The sequence below is a fragment of the Apodemus sylvaticus genome, chromosome 8, assembly GCF_947179515.1.
Source record: "Apodemus sylvaticus chromosome 8, mApoSyl1.1, whole genome shotgun sequence".
Lineage (NCBI taxonomy): Eukaryota > Metazoa > Chordata > Mammalia > Rodentia > Muridae > Apodemus > Apodemus sylvaticus.
The window spans coordinates 83007704-83030229 of NC_067479.1; the positions used below are offsets into that span (position 1 = coordinate 83007704).

General features: G+C 43.5%; 1 protein-coding gene across 2 annotated transcripts; it reads right to left on the reverse strand.

Moving 5' to 3' along the window:
• Nucleotides 1–8791: 8791 nt before the first annotated feature.
• Nucleotides 8792–21966, reverse strand: Ptger2 (prostaglandin E receptor 2). Of its 2 annotated transcripts, none has more exons than XM_052191734.1 (2): nt 20313–21966; nt 8792–9744 (listed from the first exon to the last, which is right to left on the reverse strand). In XM_052191734.1, exons 1-2 carry the CDS (start codon nt 21132–21134, stop codon nt 9499–9501), a joined length of 1068 nt encoding a protein of 355 aa, XP_052047694.1. In that variant the 5' UTR covers nt 21135–21966; the 3' UTR covers nt 8792–9498. The 2 variants fall into 2 exon arrangements, with proteins under 2 accessions (XP_052047694.1, XP_052047693.1); XM_052191733.1 differs by having other exon boundaries at nt 20292–21960.
• Between the last annotated feature and the right edge of the window lie 560 nt (nt 21967–22526).

Sequence of the window (22526 nt, forward strand, 5' to 3'; positions counted from 1 at the left end):
ATGTCCTCTGAGCCTGGGATCAGAAACTAGCTTTAATGCTTTGGGTTTAAAGGGATGAGCTCCTGAGCTAGTTGTTTGACTGAATTAAATTTTTGTGTGTGTGTGCTATCTGTAAAATGGAGAAAGCACATACCTTGCAGTGTTATTCTGAGGGTTGAGATTCAATATCCACAACACTTAAAGCGTGTCATCAAATCCTTTTCACAGTAGGCTTAGAGGGACTTTCTGGCTTGCTTCTTGTTTTAAAGGGGAGCAAGCACATCAGGCTGTATCTATCTATTGTGCTTACCTGCATGCACATAGCCTGGGCTCCGTCTCCAGCCCTGCATAAAGCTGGATATAGTGGCACACACTTGTAACCCAGCATTTGGGAGGTATGGACAGGAGCATCAGAAGTCCAAGGTCATCTCCAACTGCATAGTGGGTTTGAGGCCATCATGGGGTACAATTTTTAGGTAGGATTTCCACAGAGGGTCTCTATGGGGCAGGATGTTGGGAGAGATGGGCAAGTTGGAAAGCAAACCATGACTGTCTAGAGGAAAAGATGCCTTTCCCAGTAGAGAGAACAGCCAAGGCATTGACCCTGACCCAGGGGGTTTCTGGGTGTGTTGCATGGAGGTAAAGGTGACTGGTGAATCCTTTCTTTAGCTCCCCCATTGGGGACCCTGTGCTCAGTTCAATGGCTGGCTGCGAGTGTCCCCCTCTGTATTTGTCATGCACTAGCAGAGCCTTAAAGAAAGGATCCAAGGAGCTAAAGGGGTTTTCAGTGCCATAGGAGGAACAATAATATGAGCCACCAATACTCCCAGAGCTCCCAGGGACAAAACCATCAACCAGAGAGTGCACATGGAGTTACCATGGCTCCAGACACATAGGCAGTAGAAGATAGATTTGTTGGACATCAAAGGGAGGAGAAGACCTTGGTCCTGGAAAGGCTTGATGCTGCAGTGTGGGGGAATGCTGGGACAGGGAAGCGGGAGAGGGTTGATTAGGGAACAGGGGAAGGGGAGATGGGTTATGAGACTTTCGGGGGGGGGCGGTGTCAGGAAATGGAACAACATTTGAAATGTAAATGAAGAATATATATAATAAAAAATTTTTTTAAAAAGGTGACTGGTGACTTTTGGAAGGAGACACAACAGGGAGGAAGGTGAGAGGGAAGGAGGTGAGAGAGAGAGAGAGAGAGAGAGAGAGAGAGAGAGAGAGAGAGAGAGAGAGAGAGAGAGAGAGAGATGATGCAGAGCAAAGTTACCTGAGCCTTCTCCCTCACATCCATCCCCAGCTCAGCTTTCTGGATTAACCCTTCAGTGTGTTGTGCATAGAATACCACTGTGCCTCTCCCAGGGTGATGAGTTTCCTACTTAAGATTTCTATTGTAAAATATTCTATTTAGTATTGTCTTAATATATTCACTAGATAAACTGAATGCACTTTATCATTTGAAGATGCCATTAATACTGACAATGAGTAATCATGTTTCCAACATGCTGTGCCATTGCAACCATCATGTATCACTGTAACACTGTGAAAAGATACAGAAGAGAATCTTAGAAAGGGGCTGGGAATGCTTCTCAGTGGTCTGGTGCTTGCTTAGGTCATGAATCTCTGGTGTGGATTTCCAGTACTAGAAAAAAAAATGTAAAAAGTGATCAGTGTCTACTTCTTCACCTTCCTAGGTGTTTCAAACCGACGTGCCATGGAAAGGCATGAACATCTGAGCTGGTGTTTCCTCTCAGAGCGGGAGTGCAACTCCCCCATCACCATAATAGGTAGCAAAGAAAATAAAGGTCCCTCGTTTATACTTAGAGCAATTCGCTCCTCTTTTATCAGAAGAATACTTACACGAGATTTATTTTCACAGGTCAGAGAGTAGCACACCACAGTATGCAGCCCGCAGTGTTCTGGTTACCATGCCTTTCATTCTCAAGTAACACCAGGGCATTTATTTTTAAAAACACAGAAAAATGAACCTGTGTTTGCAAAAGCTGGGGACTTTTTGGCTGGCTTCTCTAAACTCTTTGCAGTGTGGAAATAGTGAGACACTCTCCTAGAGCTGAAAGATAGTCTCAACTACATCTTCAAAGACTTGGCTGTACAGCTGTTATAGTTTTTAAAGGCTGGATTTAACAGGCACACCCTTAGCACTGAGATGAGTATCTGCTAGTTATTTCTAGTAAAGATGTCATTTGATAAGTAAGAGCCAAGGAGTCTCATTTCCAAGAGAGTGTTCATTTATGGGTTATAGCACTGATAGCACATAAGAACTAAGTGTCTAACATGAAAGACCAGGTTCTATTAATAATCCTACGAGACCCACCTACCCCTGCACTAGTATACAGGGCCAAGCAGGAAAAACAAAAAGAGGAAAAAAAACAGGTGGTTCATGTGATTGTAGACAAGACTTTGATCAGAACCATAATCATAGGGGCAACTTAAAGCATGCCTTCTGTGCTGGCTTATATTTTATTATTATTATTAGTATTAGTATTACTTTTATTCGTTTACAGTCCAGTCATTACCCTTCCCCCTCCTGGCTCACCCTCCCACAGTTCCTTATTCCATTCCTCCTTCCTGCTGTCTCCAAGAGGATGTCCCCCTCCCACCAGTCAGGCCTCTCCACTCCCTGGGGCCTCAAGTCCCTCCAGGGTTAGGTGCGTCTTCTCTCATTGAGGCCAGACCAGGCAGTCCTCTGCCATATGTGTTAGGGCCTCAGACTAGCTCTTGTATGCCTCCTGTTTGGTGGCACAGTGTCTCAAAGATCTCAGGGTTTGGGTTAGTTGAGACTGCTGGTCTTCTTATGGGGTAGTCCTCTTCCTCAGCTTCTTCTAGCCTTTTCCTAATTCAACCACAGGGTGGGGGGGGGGGAGCTCTGACTTCAATCCATTGGTTGGGTGTAAGTATCTGCGTCAGTCTCAGCTGTTTGTTGGGACTCTTGCAGGACAGCCATGCTAATCTTCTGTCTGTAAGCACACCATAGCATCAGTAATAGTGCCGGGCTTTCGGGCTTCCTCTTGAGATGGATCCCAAGTTGGGCTGGTCACTGGACCTCCTTTCCCTCAGTCTTTTCTCCATTTTTGTCCCTGAAGTTCTTTTAGATAGGAACAATTCTGAGTCAGAGTTTTTGACTGGAGACTCCATCCCTCCACTTGATGCCCTGTCTTTCTACTGGAGGTGGACTCTACAAGTTCCCTCTCTCTGCTATCAGACATTTCATCTAAGATTCCCCCCCTTTGAGTCCCAAAAGACTCTCACTTATTAGGTTTCTGGTACATTCTAGAGGGTCCCCCCACCTCCTCTCCCAGCGGGCCCCCCCCCAGGATGCATACTTCCATTCATTCTGCTGCCTGTGCTAGCTTGTTTTATGTCAACTTGATGCAGGCTAAAGGCATTTGAGAGAAGGGAACCTTAGAAAAATGCCTGCATGAGATGTAACTTTATAAGATCTGACTGTAGACAAACCTGTAGGGCATTTTCTTAAGTAGTGATTGACAGAGATTCCTGCCCATTGTTTGTGGTATAATCCCTAGGCTGGTGATCCTCAACTGCAGGATGAAGAGCAACATCCTTCCATGGCCTCGGCATCAGCTCCTGTCTCCTGGTTCTTGCCCTGCTTGAGTTTCTGACCTGACTTTCTCTAAATAAGAAAGTGTAAGCCCAGTAAACTTTTTTCCTCCTCTGTTTGCTTTAGTCTTGATGTTTTGTCATAGCAACAATAACTCTAACTAGGATGCCCTTGATGGCCTCTTCACTTAACCTTCACACCCAATTCCCACTGTGCAAAGTGTGGCACTCACACTTCTTTTACTTGCTGAGGATTTTAATGTATGACTTTGTTTCTAAGACAATATCAGTAGAAACATAATGTTAAAATTAAGCCGGAAGCCCACATATGAAAACTCTCACTGATAGGTGCATTTTTTTCCCCCTTAAATTTCTTGGAGTTTGGCTTTGGCCTAGCATGTTAGCTGGGCCAGATCTGAAAGTAGTCACCCTGAGGGGAGGTATTGTGTTTTCAGTTGTCCCTTTGTCTCTCTTGGCCCTTTCTCTTTACACTTACAAATCCCTATGTGTTACACATGTAGACAAGTCATCCTTTGGCTCTCTGAGATACCATTACCATGGTTTGTGACTGTTACCTGATAGAGGAACAGGCACAGAATTATTTATTCTAACCATTACCATTTCCAAGGGTCAGAGAGTGGAGCCAAGTGTGTGCAATGTCAGAATGAACTCTACATTGCGCATTTAGAAAAACACTGGTTCTAACCTTCTTAACATTTACCTCATCCAGGTATAGAGCTAAATGTCCTGGAAACTCAAAAGGCTGGCAGGTGGATGACGTCACTCTCATTTTAGAGGTGAGGAAACCGGGACTCTGAGCAATGAAGTAACTTGTCTGGGAAAACTTTGGAAGTCTGAAAAAACCTACAGATCTACTAGAGTTTGCATGTGCATCAAAGCAAACAAGATATTTATGTCACAGGAGTGTGTGTGTGTGTGTGTGTGTGTTTTCCATGCCAGGAAAAATACCCTCAAGAAGGAGTCTGCGTGCTGTGACATCAGCATTCTAGAATGTGGGACAGGAGGGCCTGGCCTTAGAGGCCAGCCTGGGCTATGTAATTTGACTCTATCACAAAAGGGGGGAATGAGCAGAGAAATGAAGATGAAGGCTGTGTAGCAGGATCAGCCATGGTAGTAGCTGCTCCTGGAAGCTGGACTTTGCTGACTGTTTCCTGTAGTGTTAAAATCTCCACCCTGTCTGCCCTGTCCCTTGACCTCATTCTTCTTTCTCCCCTTGCCTTGAAGCTAGATTCTCACTGGGTCCCTCAGGCTTCAGACTCTGGACCTTCAGCCTCTCAAGTGCTGGGATTACAAGTGTGTCAGGTTTCTTATGATTCTTATTAGTGTTTAGACATTGCTGAATTGCTTCAGATGCTCTTTATACCGGCTCTGTAGGCACATCCAACTTGTATTTTGGGGGATATGGGCTGCCCTCAGTTAGGTTTCTCTGATCCCAGAGACCCTTCACAAAAATAAGACCTAATTTCTAAACCAGTACATAGAGTCTTGGGCAAGTAAATCTGGAAGGGAGATCTATTGTATTATCTCTTCCTCTGTAAATGGGGCAGCTCCCTATTTCCCATACTTGCTAAGGAATATCTGTTTGCACTAGAAGGCAAGAAGCAGAACTGCCCAACGCAAATTGTTGGTCTTCCCGCAGTGGCTAGTTTCCATTTTCTCCTCTAGATCTAGCATTCTGTGCTTCATAGGAGCACAGCCTGGGTCCTCTTCTGTTGTAGACTACAACTAGGTTTGCCTGATGAAAGGGAGGGGCAGAAGAACTCCTTCTCACCCTGTGGCTTGGCAGTGGCTGTTTCCCCCTTCTGAGTCATGGTTCCTATTGGATGGCATCTTCTACATCTTTCACTGGGTTCCAGTAACTGCTCCTCCCCTGCTACTCCAGGCGTAGGAGGAGGAACAGCTTTGAAGGCCTCCTCCACCATTCCTTCACACTCTGTAAATATTCCTTTTATTAAACATTCCTCCTCTGCCCCTGAATGTGTCATCATTTCCTACCTGAATCATCACTGCCTTACTTGATTCTGTAAAGTTTCCGCATGTGACATTCGTGGATAGCAAAGTCAGATTGCTAAGATTGACCTTTAGTGACACATACATTGCATAGAAAATAAAACCACAATTCACAAAAGGTATTTACATTATTTTTTTCAAAGTACATAAGTTAACAGATTTAAGAAGGAACGTGAAAACAGTGCTGCCTGACACGTGGCCTTCACCTCTGTGTAAACTAGATTGTAGATTTTTTGAGTTGCTAAAATAATACTCCTTCTTATAGTCCTTCAGGTGGCCGAATGGCTTTTGTTTTGCTTTCTTTTGTAGGCATTTGAGACAGGGTCTCACTATACAGCCCTGGTTGGCCTAGAACTCAATATGTAGACCCAGATGGCCTTAAATCAAGCATTCTCCTACCTCTGCCTCTTGAGTACTGGGATTTAAGGTATGTGTCACCAGACACGCTGAGAAATGCTTTTTTAGGCCTATCATATCATAATGCTTTTGAGTAATTGGCTTTATGTCACAACTGTACACAAAGAGGACATACAATGGATAGAAAGGAACTTTGCTAATCTCTCTAAATGACAAGGACCAAGCTCATGACCCTTCAAGAAGAAATGTTCATTTGCAGAGGGCAATGCATCTCTGTGAGTGGCCCAAGTAGGAGCCCTGCCCAAGTCTAGAAAACCATTAGAGTTGGCTTAGCTAAGTAAAATAAACAATCTTGTCCCAAGTGAGAGCTCTGCCTTTCAAAGTTAAGTTATCAAATTCTAAGCCAGAGTGTGTTGTTTCTCTTAGTCCAAGTCCAAATCAGAGCTGTCTTAACTCCAGCATAAGGTCAATCCCTCCTAAAGTGCAGTAGCATTGAGGAGGAGAAGTTTAACAAGCAAGCGATGCTGAGCATGGGGTGGGGTGGATTGGGCTCCTATGCCAGCTTGGGTGGTTTGGGGATGGAAGTTTATAGAGCATGGGGCCGGCTGTAGGTTGTTTGGGTTCTATGGTTTGAGCATGGTAGTTTCTGGAGCATGGGGCTGTACAAATGGTTGTCTTGGTTTCTAAAGTTCTTGACATTTAGGTTTTCTATGGACTTGAGAGCAAACTTGCTTCTACACCAGATCTCTAGAGAGCCAAGGCTCCAATTCAGTGCAGCAGCACTTTCCATATCTTTTGTGGGAAAACTGACTGGGGTTGCACTGAGTCATCTAGAAACAGCCTAGCATGGAACAGACAAGTGGATTCCAGGACATGTTAACTTAGGGCTGGCATTCTCAGGTGAATATTCACTTGCCATGTTTCTCCCTTTTCACATCAACAACAGTTGGAAGCAAAGAACACAATCAGGTTCTCTTTTCTCCAACTCAACACTGTAATATGTAACATATAATATGTAATGGGTTTCTCTCATCTACCTGGAAAATGCAACTAAAGCAAGCACACTGATAGGACAGGGTCTATAAGGTGGAAATTGTTACATACCTTCCAGGTATTATTTTTTTCTAAGTTGCCTTTGAAATGCTATGAACAATAGGTGATTGTTAGAGAAAGTTTAGACATTCAGTTTTTTCTGCTTATAAATTGGTGCAAATGAAACAAAACAATTTAGTCATCAACATACAAGGAACAGAAGCACACAAGAAAATGGAGTCCTAGAGACTGACTACTTCTTAAATTATGGCTTAATAGAATTGAGAAAATGCCTCAGTGGTTACAATCCTTTTGTGAAAATTTGAGTATCAGAGTTTGGATAGCCAGAATCCACATAATCGCTGGGTAGGCAGAGACAGAGGACTTCCAGAGCAAACTGGCTAGCTAGACTCATCATATTGCTGAGCTCTTCAATTGATTGGAAGATACTATCTGAATGAATGAAGCAGAAGCCACGTAAATCTGGGGCCCTTTACACACACACACAGACACACATAATGCACATATACATATGCATGCATAAAAGCAGTGTGTATGCCATGCTTAGAGTTGGCCATAATAATGGAAATAAATAAATAAGTAAAGCGGCGTAAGTTCTGATATTGTATGCTCCCAAGTGTATCATTTTTTAAATGGACATCAGTTCTATGTCCATTTAAAAAAAATTTCAGGCATTGTTCTCAATGGGTGTAGGGGCAGGGTATGGTGGACTGAGAAACTGTAGTTAATATATTTTTTTCATTCTGAGATTTTACGAAAACATTTGATGAAAGGGATCAAAATTCCAGATGCAAAGTAACCAGAATTTTCTACTTAAGGATCATTCCATAGGCCTCACTATCCCCTGAGTGTAATTTCTGGGCATAAAGCACCCGGGTGGAGAGGGGGTATTTATACTTGTCTAGATTTTAGTTAAATTAAACTTTGTCTGCTCTGCTTAAATTTATACAAATAGGAACTATTTATTTATTTATTCTTGTAAAAGTAAGAGCTGATTTGATTCACAGAATTTGTATTAGAGACACTTAGTTACTCAAAGAGTCTTTCTAAATGATAACTAATTGTAAAAAAAAAAAAAAAAAAAAGCTCTGGGCAAACATGAAGCTTGAGAAACAACTAAATTTAAAAAGTTAACAGCCATCCTACAATTTTATCTGCCTTCAAATAAGATGGTTATATTATTCTAATGACGATGTCAGAAGACTGAAAACTGAGCAAAACTCTCTTTCAATATCAATAACTCTACCGGATATCTTAAAATTTTAATTTACAACAATCGTACATTTTCAAAACTTGCCAAAAAATAATTTGATTTTCTTTTTTTAACTTTCATTTTACTTAAAAGATGCATGTCTACACTAACTGGAAACTGTCATTGGGGCGTGAGTTCATTGAAGACTTCCACTTTTTTTTGTTTTATAGTTCAGCTTGTAGCATTTCAGAGTTATGTGTTTATACCATAACTCTGACTAATGTACACGCTCACTGAAATACTTTAAAGCTGAGTTTACATCATGCCAAATGTTTGGAAATATATTATGACTAACATTTAGGTGTTTTCTTCTGTTCCCTCAATAAAAATATGTTCCCTCAATAAAAATACAGACGAAAGAGTTTGGCGTGGCACAAACACCTTGTAAAGTAAGTGCATATGTTAGTTATGTCCCTATTACAACAGCAGAAGGATTCTAGTATACCCAAAGAATGATCTTGAATTTCCAGAGATTGATCCTAAAATCTGGCCTCAGATACAACTGTAAAAATTTTTTCTCTACAAAAAGAACAATAATTAAAATTGATTGTTTTTTATTATTTCTTTGTGAGACACACATTTCTGAAGTTTTCTTCAGCAGCCTCCTCATAATAGACAAGACAGAATAAATAATCTGACAACACGACAGAGCACCTAAAGGATAGGTGACCCAAACTGGCATTAATCAAATCAGTGCATCCTTTCAAGGGTGGCACAGTGTGACTGGAGAAGACACCCACATGAACACACACAGTAGAAGGGGCCAATGGCTTTCAACTTCATGGTCCAAATGGAGTCCATTAAGCAATCACGAGACAGCAACTTGTCTGCTCTGGTTGCTTCATCGCTTGCACGAACTGACTTCCTAGAGAATGAGTTTCATTTGGTCTGACTGAGTTTATAACAGCAGCGGCATTGACATTAAAACAGGAGATGGCAACCATGTATCGTTTTAAAACAAATTACAAAACCACATGCTTTGCCATTCAACAGGAAAGCTTAAATCAACTGGGTCTTAGACACAGCTGATTGTTCTTCAAAGGTCACATAATGTGAACTTTATACACCCTCTGACACTTTCCTCAAAGGGCCCTGTCATCACATCTGCAGCCCACACCACTTTGTAAAGTCTGTTTCATCTGCTTCCTCAGAGCAAGGCCATTTTGTTTATATCTCAGCCCTTTACATTTCTCCAATGAGGCCATTTGAAGGCTTCTTCAGAGGTTCCCTGGTGAAGCACATCCTCACAACTGTCCACAAAGGTCAGTCTGTTTACTGACACTGGACTGGGTGGGACAGGAAGTTTGTTGAGCTTCTTGTGTTCTCAGTGAAGTCCGACAACAGAGGACTGAGCGCATTAGCCTCAGGACCGGTGGCCTAAGGATGGCGAAGACCCAAGGATCGATTATAGAGTTAACCGATAAAAACCGGAGAGCTTGCAGGTCCCACTTTTCCTTTAGGGAAGACGTTTCATCCATGTAGGCAAAGATCTGAAAAAAGCAAAGAGAAAAACAATGTTAGGTCTACACTGTGAACAAGCCAGCTTAGATTCTCTGTTGTTTCTTGAGATCAAGCCTTGTTTTGTGTGGTAGTGGCGGCGAAAGGGTGGGTGGTGAAAAATCTCCTACACAAATGTTACATCATCGTTTCCCCATGAACTTAAAGAAAACATGTATTCTAAGGTTACCATTAATGTTAGCGTCCCACAAAACTTTCAGTCTTGTCATTGGGAATGGAGGGAGATGGCATCTGGAATAGAATCTGTTTTCCCCTCAGATGGTCTCATTATATAATCCAAACTGTCCTCAAACACAGGATCTGCCAGTAAGGCTCCACCGCCCCCCAGATAGGATTACAGGTGGGAGCCACTGTGCCTGGCCAAACAGTATTTTAATAATATCAGCAGTGATAGTATTAGTAGCTACAGTTTACCTGATATGTGTGTTGTGAAATGTTCCGGGTCCTAATGGGAAATGTAACAGATGAGGAAGTACATTCTGGGGATGTTAAGAACATTTTACATTCCCAAATGCCTGACCTGATGATTCTGCCAGAGACCAACAGAGCAGCAGGTGGAGGGCTGGCTCTGAGTGTCTCAGTGTTGGAGCTTGAGTTTAACTCTGTGTACCTTTGGTATCAAGGACAAGAAACTCGCGAGTGTGTAAAAAAGTTGATATCACTACTTCACACGCTCATCGTAAGCAACTCATGGGCTGCTTCAACAGTGTGCATGTAATCTGTACTCTAAAAGTAAGTGAGTTCTGACCTCATTTCACCAGAGAGAACACAGGGGCAGCAAAGACTCAGGGAACTTGCCATGGATCTAAGGCTGTTTTGTGGCCTGGTAAGAGCACAAGTCCAAGACTTCTGATGCTAGTACAGCATTCACTTGCTGTTACATCCAGGTCAGAATTGCAGCATGGCCTTTCAGAATGGTAACCTAAACTCTGGGAAGTGGACATAAATCCTTATACGTAGATCAGGACTTTCAAACTGGTATTGGTGCTCTCATCTGACTCAATGCAGCGATTTGGTTAGGGAACAGAACATACTTGGAAGCCATGATTCTTGATTCCAACCTACAGAAAGGAATCCAAATGTGGATCACACCTCATCATTTAACTACACACTTATTCTTAATGCTCCGGGAACCTTCTGACCTAGTCTGTGACTTAGGGAAACCAGCCACTTCTTCCCTGACACGCTTTTCCCTGAACAATCTCTTCCCTTTACCCTGGTACTCCCTCCACAGCATCTGGGAACTGGATGTACTAAACAAATTGTAGGGAGAGAGAAAAGCCGTCATCCTTGGGTTGCTTATGTTAAGACAATGGCAGGAAGGTTTGGCAGCCAGAGGTGTTTATGCCAGAGAATCTTGGCATAATGAGTGGAGAATAGAGTTGGCAGATGAGTAGGGAAAAAGAAGAATTGATCGTGGGTTTTCCAGAGCACAGAGAAAAGAGTTAGGTGGGGATGTGAAATCCAATGCAATGGGGCAATAGTCTTCTAGTCTGTTATATTACTTTGGATGCAAAATGTTCAGTATGATGTGTTCAGGAGGGGAGTTTGGAGGGAAACATTCAGTAATAGTATACATAATTCTGATAATTCTGGTAATTAAACTATACTACACACACACACACACACACACACACACACACGCACATGCACACGCACATGCACACACACATGCACACACACATGCACACACACACACACACACACACACGCACATGCACATGCACACACACACTGCATGCATAGGTAATAGCATTCTACTGTAGAAAAGCCCAAGGCTGTCTCCAATCTAGTTTGGCAGGGCACACAGTGATGCTGAGTTGAGCATCAAGGCAAGCACAGTGAACCAGGTTCAGCATCCTCATCTCCCAGCTCCACCCAGAAGATGAGCCAGGTTTGCAGTACAGAATAACCTACATCATCATTTCTGATCTTGTAGAGTGTAACAGGATAATGAGAAGTGAGAGCTGGTTTAAAGGTGGAGAAGCTCTATGCTATTTCTTTTATGGTCGGTAAGTATCGGAGGGTAGCCAATACTCTGTAGGAGATGATTCAATTCTTTTACATTTAGAAGAGATGCTGACTTCAGACACCTTTAACACTTTGGGCTTTTGATGTGATCTTTGCCTTCTGCCTCTCCTTCACTTTTTAAAATTTCTGACTGGAATTTATACCTTTGTTCTTGTGCATTCTGGATTCAATGTTGCTTTAAGTTGTGCTGAAATCCACATAACATAAAAACATACCATTTTAGCACTTTCAAGTGCACACTAAGTAGATGTAACGTTAATATAATTGTATTATAATTTTCTATATTATGATATTTTGTGATGTGAGTGGTTTTCTGTGCCTCGCTGGGGCTTGAATTTAGGACCTCACTTATGCTAGGCACGCATTCAACCATTGAGCTATACTCCCAACCCTATTATAAGGTTTAGATATCTAAAAGTCTGTGGCTGGGGAGAGACTGCCCCTTCTTGGAATGACTAATTATTGCAACCAACAAAGGGCTCAATAGGGAGTATGCCTTTGCTATACACATTACTAACCAGTCCTGAGACCTACCTCACCTACAGAGTACATAGCCCATAGACGTGTCCTCCTCCTTAATGGTCCAGGGTTCTGTTACCAATCAACTAAGGACTGCCCTGTAGCTAACAGCCTGCCACAGTTATACAAGTTTGCCAATCCTAATCCTTTTACCTTAACATGCCTTTCCTGCAGAAACCCTAATAAAGGCCACAGCCCAGGCCCCGTCATGCACCCTGCCTCTTCTCAATCCTGAGGTCCCTGGTCCACTGGTTTTGGCTGGATTTCTCTTCAAGCAAATCTCCTCTTGGAACTGCTCTTGACTGATCTGAACATCAGAAAGTACCCATCACCATGACCTGGTTCCAAACTGAAAGTGTGAACCTCTACACAGGTGAACTTCCTCCTTTCCTAGAGCTGAGCCTCAGTTCTTAACAAACAGCTGACATGTGGGAGATACAGAAATTACTCAGGGATATATTGGTGATGTTCTAAAGTTCAAATTCAGAGGTTGGTGAGAACACATGAGCCTTCTGGCGTACACTATCAATCTCCTTGCTGTGAGAAAAATACCAGGTGCTAGTCTAATGTGTTGAATGAACTAACTGCTTGAGCCCCACCCCCACACCAGGCTTTGTAAAGACTACAGGGGGCACAGATGGGAGTCTTCTGTTTCAGCCATGTCCGAAGCAGGCATCCATGGGAAGTGTCATCTTAGCAGTGGTCAAGGACTGTGATTTAAACTGCTTTCCTATCTTTTATTTGATATGAAGTGGGTTCCGGATCTTAGCGTGAAAGAGCACTTTACTGGGTTCATCTGTGTGTGAAGTCATCCCCAGGGGAGACTTAATACATTCAGTTGCACTGTTTCTTTGACTTATTCAGTCTTGGCTAAGGCATGAACTTGGGAGGCTTAAAAGCTCCCTACAGGAACCCAGACTCTTTTAGAGAGGAGGAAGCCAAGGTTTAAAAAACTAGTTACTTTGTGTATGGAGTCAAATTGCCCTCGTGGGGCTCTAGCTTAAATGCCAGTCCCTAGCCAGTATCCTGACACCTCCATTGAAAGCCTCTGATGCAAAAAGCTTTATATGGACACAAGGTATGCAGACACTTCTGTTGAAGGGTTTGATGAAGACCGTGGCTCTCACTCTTCTGTTTAGGGATGGAAAACATGCGACTCTTTTTTTTTTCCATCAATACCTCCCATCAGCTAACTTGTAGGCAGCACTTGCTGAGTTCCTCCACCTTCTGAAAGACATTGTGGTATCTTAGCTGCAGGCTTTGCACAATTAAATTAAAAAAGAAATTGGGTTGTGGGGATGGGGCCATGCTTTAAAGAAATCTTTCCCCTCCAAACATGCTTATGGTGCATGGAAACTGAGGTCTACTTTACACTATAAGAACAACTGTGACATTAATATGGTTCCAGAATGATCATGACCTTGGTACTGTACATCTGGGAACTGAAATGAAGACCGAGTGCTAAAGTCTAGAGCTCTGAGGAAATGATGGGCAGTATGATCTGTTCACCAAGAGTCCTCTAATCCTAGTCTGCAGGTGGCTTTTGGAATGATCTATGTGAGTGGCTAGGAGGGAGTCAGACAGATCTCAGCTGGGTCGACAAATAGGGAAAGGAGTCAGAAATAGACAATATGTACTGGCTGGTTTTGTGTGTCAACTTGACACAGGCTGGAGTTTCAGTTGGGGAGGTGCCTCCATGAGATCCAACTGTGAGGCATTTTCTCAATTAGTGATCAAGTGGGAGGGCCCCTTGTGGGTGGTACCATCCCTGGGCTGGGATTCTTGGATTCTATAAGAGAGCAGGCTGAGCAAGCCAGGGGAAGCAAGCCAGTAAGAAACATCCTTCCATGGCCTCTGCATCAGCTCCTGCTTCCTGACCTGCTTGAGTTCCAGTCCTGACTTCCTTTAGTGATGAACTGCAACATGGAAGTGTAAGCTCAATAAACCCTTTTCTCCCCAACTTGCTTCTTGGTCATGATGTTTGTGCAGGAATAGAAACCCTGACTAAGACAGTTGGCAAACTTCCAGCTTCTTCTTCATAATCCTGACTGAAGACAAAGGCCTAAAGACCTCTCTTTTCCTCCAGTAGTGGCATATGTGCATACCCTGAAGGACCAGCTAGACAAGTACAAGGCTGGATTAGGACATGTTTACTCCACACTTATGGACCAACCAGCCTCCCTGATTTTGCCCAAACTGAGCAACATTAAATTAGGGAGGGAGATCCTTCATAGACCCTTAAACCTAGTCTTCAGGGAGAGCTGGGGTGTCAGCTTCCCCAGTTCCCCTGTGCTTTGCAGAAGGTCTTTCTCTCTGTGTATTACCTGTATGTGTGTGTTTCCTCACACCTAATAAAAGCCTTTCTTCACCTGTTGATTCTGTCTGCTGGGTTTTCCCTTCTGCTCCGTTACACTGGAGATCTTTCCTGCCTTCAGTTTCCTGATTGGCAGAGTAAACGAGCTCAATCACAGCCCAGTCAGTGCCACATGTACTGAACAGAGCGTACATGTATGGAGTGTACTACATGTAGTGAACGGAGTGTATGTTTATAGAGTGTACCACACGTACTGAACAGAGTATTCATGTACAATGTACACAGAGCAGAAATCAACACCCTTGTCTACAGGAAGTCTCAGGCTTCCCTAGATTCTCTCTGCCCTTTTCAGACCCTTTCCATCACACACACGTCCTAATTTCAGAATACTTAACCCTGTTTTCAATTTATGGAACACTTTTAAGGAGCAAAATACAGTCAGAAAAGTGTAGCTTAGTGACTTAGGTTCAAGATCTGGATGAGGACTGATGGCCAGAAACTCAAAACAGGGGACAGGAGAGGCCAAGCAAGTAGAACAAGTTGTAGATTAACCGGGGTTAAGCCTCTACCTGGAAAAAGAATTGTTGACTGCATTCCTGAATCATGGTGTTGATTTGTTTTTAAGTTCATACTGTGAGGGGTGTTTTATTTGTTTGTTTGTTGAGCTGAAGACCTGGCCTGAAACAACAGGGAAGATCCACTTAACTGAAGGTGTTGGGAACAGATGATGCTTCATGCATACTACATACTAAAAACCATCATATCTGTGTTTATATTTACAGACACCACTGCACATTAACAAATTGGTGAAGTAAAAGATATCAATTGAAATTACACAGAGGAATATTCTCTTAAAAGGAAATGTGCATTTAAATGCTCCCAACAATTGTCAAACACATGCTACTAATGATGTCTCAGTAACAAAGGGCATTCCAGCTATTGGCAAATATTCACTTCTATATCTTCATGATAAGTTCTCTCTAGACACCTAAAGAGTTATAGGTTTCTCTTTTACCACTACCTGAGGTTCTTTTGTTTTTGTTTTTTGAGACAAGGATTCTCTGTGTAATCCTGGATGTACTCGGAACTAGCCCTGTAGAGGGGTTTGCCTGGAATTTTTTTTTTAACTCACTACCTGAACTTTTATAGTTTGTATCCTTGTGAGTGGCTAATTTTATATGAGACTTTCACCATCCATGTACATGTCATTTTACACAAGGAATAGCAGGAACAAACGGGAAACTCCAGGATTGTTTACTTCAATGTTTTCTATAGTATAAAGATCAGATTTCTACTAATCAGATTTACTTAGAAATTCTAACCGTGGAGAATTTGTAAAGATGAAGGTATTTTTAGAGTGAGTCAATGGTAGGCTCTTGAAATTTCAGAACTGAATAAAAAGCATAAGTACTTTATCCTGATGTCATGTGGTGAGCAGTTTAAAATGATCAGAAGCTAACCAGTTAGCCAAGTGTTGAGAAAGTGAGTGGATGTGGGTGGGGAACGGAGATGATACAAGCAGGGTCTGAGACAAGACTGGAGGGCTCATTGTTTCCTGTGTTCTATTCCTTTTCTGGAAGAAAAAGAGTTTCCATTTATCACTGTGACATGATGACAATAACTGATTGACATGAGGAGTTTATTAATTTATACACTACTCATTTAGTGAATAAACTGTTTGGTCTAAATCGTTAGCCTTATGCATGATTTCATACTGGGCAGTCAAAATAATGTCATTTACTAAACAACAGACGCTTTTCTAATCACTAAGAAAACATTTTATGGGCATCAAATAAAGGTTTTATGTGAGGGATAATCTGATTATATCTAGATTTAGACTAGCATTTATCCTAGCAATCTCCTAAAATCTCAGTCCTGGGCTTGCAAGCCACAGGACTGAGGGAAAATGGAACATGATTGAAATAACATGGAGAAAAAAAGTCCCTGCTGATTTATTTTTAAAGCTAACAAGTTGGAATAAAGAAACAAGGTGGTCCAAATATTTATAATACTATCACAATTCTCTTGTGAAAGCATGGTTGGATCTCCTCCCATGTTTTCCTTGAAATGAGGACTTTCTTCTGGACATTATTGCTACTAATATATATGGTCTCAGTGCCTTAGACTTCCCATCCCAGCTCCACTACTCCCTCACTGCAGGCCCGGGAGGAAGTTACTTGACTTACATGCACAATAGGAATCCCATTACACATCTTGGAGGTCACAGGGAAAATAATGAATTGAGGTAAAAAATATAATACTCAGACCCTCAGTCTTTTGGGTGTAACAGTCATGATACACCCAACTTGACTTTATTTTAGGGTACTGGGCATTTATTTTTTCTATTTTGAGAGTTTTATTTCCTGAATTTGGTAGGCCCTAGACTGACATCCTAGAAGGAAGAAGCAAATCTACTCTGTTCATAACCTGGGATGATGACTGCTGATTCTAGACTCTAGATTTCCTAAGTCCCAGCTTCCTCTACTGCCAGAGACCTGTAGAACTGACTATGGCCCCACCAGCTGTGGCCCTGAAGGCTTCTCCTTGCTGTCTAGAGGTCTGACTCAATTTCAGGAACGCAGAAAACAGTTCTTGCTGTTCTGGGTCAAAGATGGGAGGAAAATGATGGGTTGCTGCTGTGTTTGAGAATATAAGAAAAAGAATTAGAATATTTGGGCAAATATTTTACAAGAATAACTTTTGTTTTATTATTGATGCTATTCTGATAAATTGATTTAAATAAATATGTAATTAAAATAAGTTTTGTTGGTTTCATTTTTAGCATGTATGGCTTCAAGAAAAATTTAATATGTATCTCATGTTTGTGGTGTGCATTGATTGCATGTTGATGGTGCTAAAAAAAATCAAGTGCCTGAATGAATTTGTGAGCCTCACCCTCCTTCTTGTGCAAAGGATTCCTACTCAAGTGGCAGCTCTGCCTTGGCCATATTTTAGTGTGGCCCAAGTAGGGTCAGAGAATTTGGGAGGAACTCTGCCTTGGGGCTTATGTTTGGAAATAACAGAATGTATGAACATTAGCCATGAGTTTTGAACTGTCATATCATCTCTAAAGTAATTTATCAGAATAGCTCAGTAGTTCCTAATGCTTAACATGGTGTGGGACAGAAAGATAACACTATCAAAATAAAAGTTGTCAAAGGACAAAGTTGATTTTTTAGAAGAGATGATGTGATGCTTCGGTTTAACACTGCACCTCCTGGATCATCTGCAGTGTGTGTAGCTGTGATGCCATGGTGATCCCCAAGGCAAGTCAGTGTGCTGGCCTTCCACTATACTCACATCGGGATTCTCTCTATCATTGGGAATCTCTGCCATGGGCTTTGCAGAAGCAAATCTAGAGCTCAGCTTGCTGATGGTGTCCATTCTAAGGGACAGTTTGATGTAGAAGCCATTGCAAACGTTCTCTGTGTGCCCCTCCCCCTACCAGCCACAAAAAGAAACTGATCAAGAGCAGAACTTCAAAGCAAGCTCGACTTCCTCATCCTTTCTAAGAGAATTTTGGTGCAAAGTCCTTTCTTTTGGCAATTCTGGGGCCATCTCTGGACTGATATTAAAAAGGGGAGGATAACAAGAAAACCCACAAAATCAACAAACCTGGGTTCACTGGGTCTCACGGCCACTGAATGGACAACCAGGGGCTGGCATGGAACTGACCTGGATCCTCTGCATGTGTGTTACCTTTGTGTAGCTTGGTTTTCTTGTGGGACTCCTAATAGTGGGGGCAGGGGCTGTCTCTGACTGCCTGCTTTTGGAACCCCTCTCCTCCTGGGTTGCCTCATCTGGCCTTAATACAAGGGAAGGTACCTATTCTTACTACAACTTGATATGTATGCTGTATTGTTGATATCCATGGGGGAAGCCTGTCCTTTTCTGAAAAGAAACAGAGGAGGAATGGTTGGGAGGACAGGGTAGAGAGGAGGTGGGGGAAAGGAACGTGAAGGAGAGCGAGAATGTAGGGGGGAGGTGGGGGGGAAGGAACAGGGAGCAGAGGGGGGAGGAGGAGCTGCAGTAGGGATTAAAGAGGGGGGTTTATATATATGGCAATGACTGCTCCTTCATGATTAAAGGCAACACTTACAAGAGCACAGGGGATCTGTTGAAAGTCACAGCTTTTGTTTTTTAAAATATAGTTTACCAAGTTTTGAGTTCAAGTTTTCAGTTGAGGAGGAGCCATTTTCTGCCCACTAACCTCTTTTCAGTGGATTAGAAATGGAGAATCAATCCTTTTTGTAAGTGTTTGGGCCAGCATGGAGCCCATTCTCAGGCTACATAAGTAGCTCCTGGTATTTTTATACATTTACTTACAGATAACAGATACAATTCTTAGAGCAGACATTCTGGTTCCCAGCAGCCTAAGACAGACACATTGTAGAATGGTTGGAGTCAGTTGTTTAGTGAGACTAGAAGTGCTTTCTTTTATAGATAGTGGTCACTATCCCATCCCCACCTCCAATGTGGCCCCAAACATAAAATACTTTGCCCATAACACAAAAGCACAGGAGCCACATTCTTTTTAAATCATAACATTCCAGAACACAAACTCTCCTCCTGGAGTATCTGTGGAGATGCCAGCTTCCACAGCCCAATTAATTATTCTAAAGGGCAGTGTGGGCTCCATCTCATTCCCACTAAGTATAACTTACCAGTTCAGACCATGTGCTGTGACCGAGGAGAGGGACAAGTGTATTAACAATGCAGAACAGAGCATAGAAAACATATCTGAGAAGGGGAGTCCCTGGGGCAGGGTCCTTATCTGCATCCCTTTCTCCCTGAGGATAAATAGATGACACCAATCAGAAGCATCCATGTGAACCAGAGAAGAGCTATTTCTATGCTTCTACAAGTCAGATCTTTGAGTAGCCACTGTCCATGGCATCCTTTCCCAGGTGCCCCTTCTATATCTCTTCATGAGAGATCCGAAGGCTCCAATTTTGGCTGTGTATCTACATTAGACTTTAGAAGCTGAGGATTTGTTTCAGAACTCACTGTCGATGCTGCCTCTAACTGGACAACATCCATGTTTCTGTCCTAGCCCTGCCTCAGTTCCCCCAGGCAGCCTTTTTCCTCTTCCCTGAGATGTTCCAGCTGTTACTGCATTTATCTTTGTGCTGACGAATTACACAGCTACAGAATGAGGAGCATCTATGTGTACTCTTGACAGTGACATCAAGAGACTATTTTGTAATTTAATGTTCCAAATGAAAGTGGCTGTAAACGTCTACACCAAGGACCTTCTGAGTGCTGTGGGTTGACAACTATATTTTACCCAGGAGAAATTAAAGTACCAAGGAACAGGGCCTCAAGGATAGCAAAGTGAGCCCCAGTGGTCAGATTATAACATTGACAACAGTCCTATCTTGGAAGGGACTCCCTCCTCTTCAGTTACCAACCCAGGGAAGGGACCAGTAGAAGGTTCTCAGAAGTGCTAAGGTAGCAACATTCATATGCAAAGACAGAAAGAGGAAAGAAGGAAGTGGGTAAGGTGAAAAGGAAAGGGGAAGGCAACAGACCTTTGTCAATTTGGACTTTTCCCAGGCAGGTTGTCAGCGTGTATGCCTGGAGGTGGAAAGGGTGGGCTGAGGGGAGTTTGAGCAGGCTGTGGGCTGCTGGGCTGTGGAAACAAATGTGACTTACTGTGAAAGGCAAGGAACATACAGCGAAAGTGATGGTCATAATGGCCAGGAGAATGAGGTGGTCCGTCTCCTCAGCCATCGAAGTCCTTTCTCCCCTCCTGCGAGACCCAGGGCCTCTTAGGCTACTGCCAGACAATCCGCAGCGGCTTCTTCTGCTCCGATGGTGCATGCGAATGAGGCTGAGGATAACGCTGATGTTGCAGGCTAGCACAGCCACGATGAGCAGCAGGAGCATCGTGGCGTACAGCTGAAGGTATGCAGTTCTCCCGTGCCGGATGAAGCACCACGTCCCAGGACAGTACTGAACATACTCCCCATAGTTGAGCAGCGGCAGGGAACAGAAGAGCAAGGAGACCCCATAGATGGCAGGCAGCACCGCCAGACCCCCGCGGCGCGATAAGTGGCGCCTATAGAAGTAAGGGTGCCCGATGGAGAGGTAACGTTCCAGGGCCATGGCGAAGAGCATGAGCATCGTGGCCAGACTAAAGAAGGTCATAGTGAAAGCGAAATAGGTACACGCGCGGCTTTCGGGAGCCAGGGCCACCAGGGTCTGGTTTCTGGAATAGGAAGCCAGCACCACCGGGCTGATGAGGCAGGTCCCCAGCAGGTCGGTGACCACCAGTTCTGTTACCAGCACGTGGAACAAGGAGATAGAGGTCCTGCTGCCGGCGCTACACCCGGTGTCCCCGCGCCAGCGGCGGGCCAACAGTGCCAGTGCGACGAGGTTCCCCAGAACCCCTGCGGAGAACATCACCGAGCTGATGGCTGGGCTTTCCTCCGAACGCAGCCACTGACGACTCTTGCAGTCCTCCATTAGCTTGGAGTTATTAAAAGAATTGCCCATGGTGGAGGGCGTGGAGGAGAGATGATATCTCCTCCCGGCAGGTACCAGACAGTAGAAGGATCTGACCGCCCCAGTGCTCCAAGCCAGAGCAGGGAAAGGGGAGGGACCGAAATCCAGAGCTCCCTTCCGGCCCCAAAACTCGCACCAAGGGCAGACTTGCTTGGGTCTTTTGCCTCTGCGCACAGTGTCCTCTTCCCTATAATATCCGGTTGCTCTCAATGCTCCCGTGCCTCACCTGCCTTATCCAGGGCTGCTTGCCTTAGAATAGAGGAGCAGCTGCTCCGTCCCGCGCCTTCGGGGGCGAGTCCAGTAGTGGCATCCAGGCAAGCAATTTAGATCGCTTGCGAGCTGCTGCCGAGGGGCCAGGCAAGGCAGAGACACGCTGGCCTGACCGCACTCTAGAAGGGGTAAGGGGGCGGTTCCAGCATTTGCCCTGAGTTGGATGAGGTCTTCCAGGTCTTCCTGCAGAGTACATGGGTTTGAAGTTGCAGTGCGTCTGGCTTCAGCTCTGAAGCCTTTAGTCCTAGAAGAAGGCTAGGAACCAGCACAGTTTAATAAGACTGGGGTAACAGGAACTCACCAAACTGAGGTTAAGAGAGTCCAGCTCTGTGACATGTGGAGAAAAGAGGCACAAAGACATCAAGACAACTTGAAGTAAGAATATGAGAGAGGTTGTTGTCTTCCTTTAGGAAAAAAAAAACTAGAAAGATATCCAACAAAGGTGGGACAAAAACTGGAAGAAACTGAAATGCAAGCCTGTCTATCCAAGGAATGGAACCATGCACGCCACAGGGTAGCCCTTGTCTTCCTATAACAAATAACGACTTGCTTAAGCAATCCTAACAAAACAAAACAGGAACCGTTCTTGAAATCCTCTAGAGTTATGTTTGTGGCTCCAGATGGAAAACAACCTCACGTAAGTGTTCTCTACTGAAGCTTAATCTTTAAGAAACTGTTGAAAGGTTGTTCGCGTTCGTTTCTCCACAGTCAGTTAACCATGAGGGCCCATTGGAAGGATTTATTCCGGGAGTTGGCCAGTTTCACAATGGAGTTGGCACAAATAGTTGTTTATCATCAGTTGTCATAGTTACAGAGTAGTAAAAATGTATCAGTGTTTCTAGTTTTCCAAGTCCAGCCTGACAGACAATGTAGGCAATAGTATACCACTAGAAAAAGTGTATTTCATGCAGGGAAAGAGTGTGCTGAGAAAGGTTTGCACAGGAGTCTGGTAAAAAGAAAAAGCAAGGGAAAGATTATTTATGGAATACACCTTGCTTCTCATGACTTAGTTCACCATGATTCAGGCCTGGGGATTGGAGAGCAGAGGGTTTTTTTTCCCCCAAAATAAGGCAAGCACAATTCATCTGGGAGGCCTACAGGCTAATTTCCACA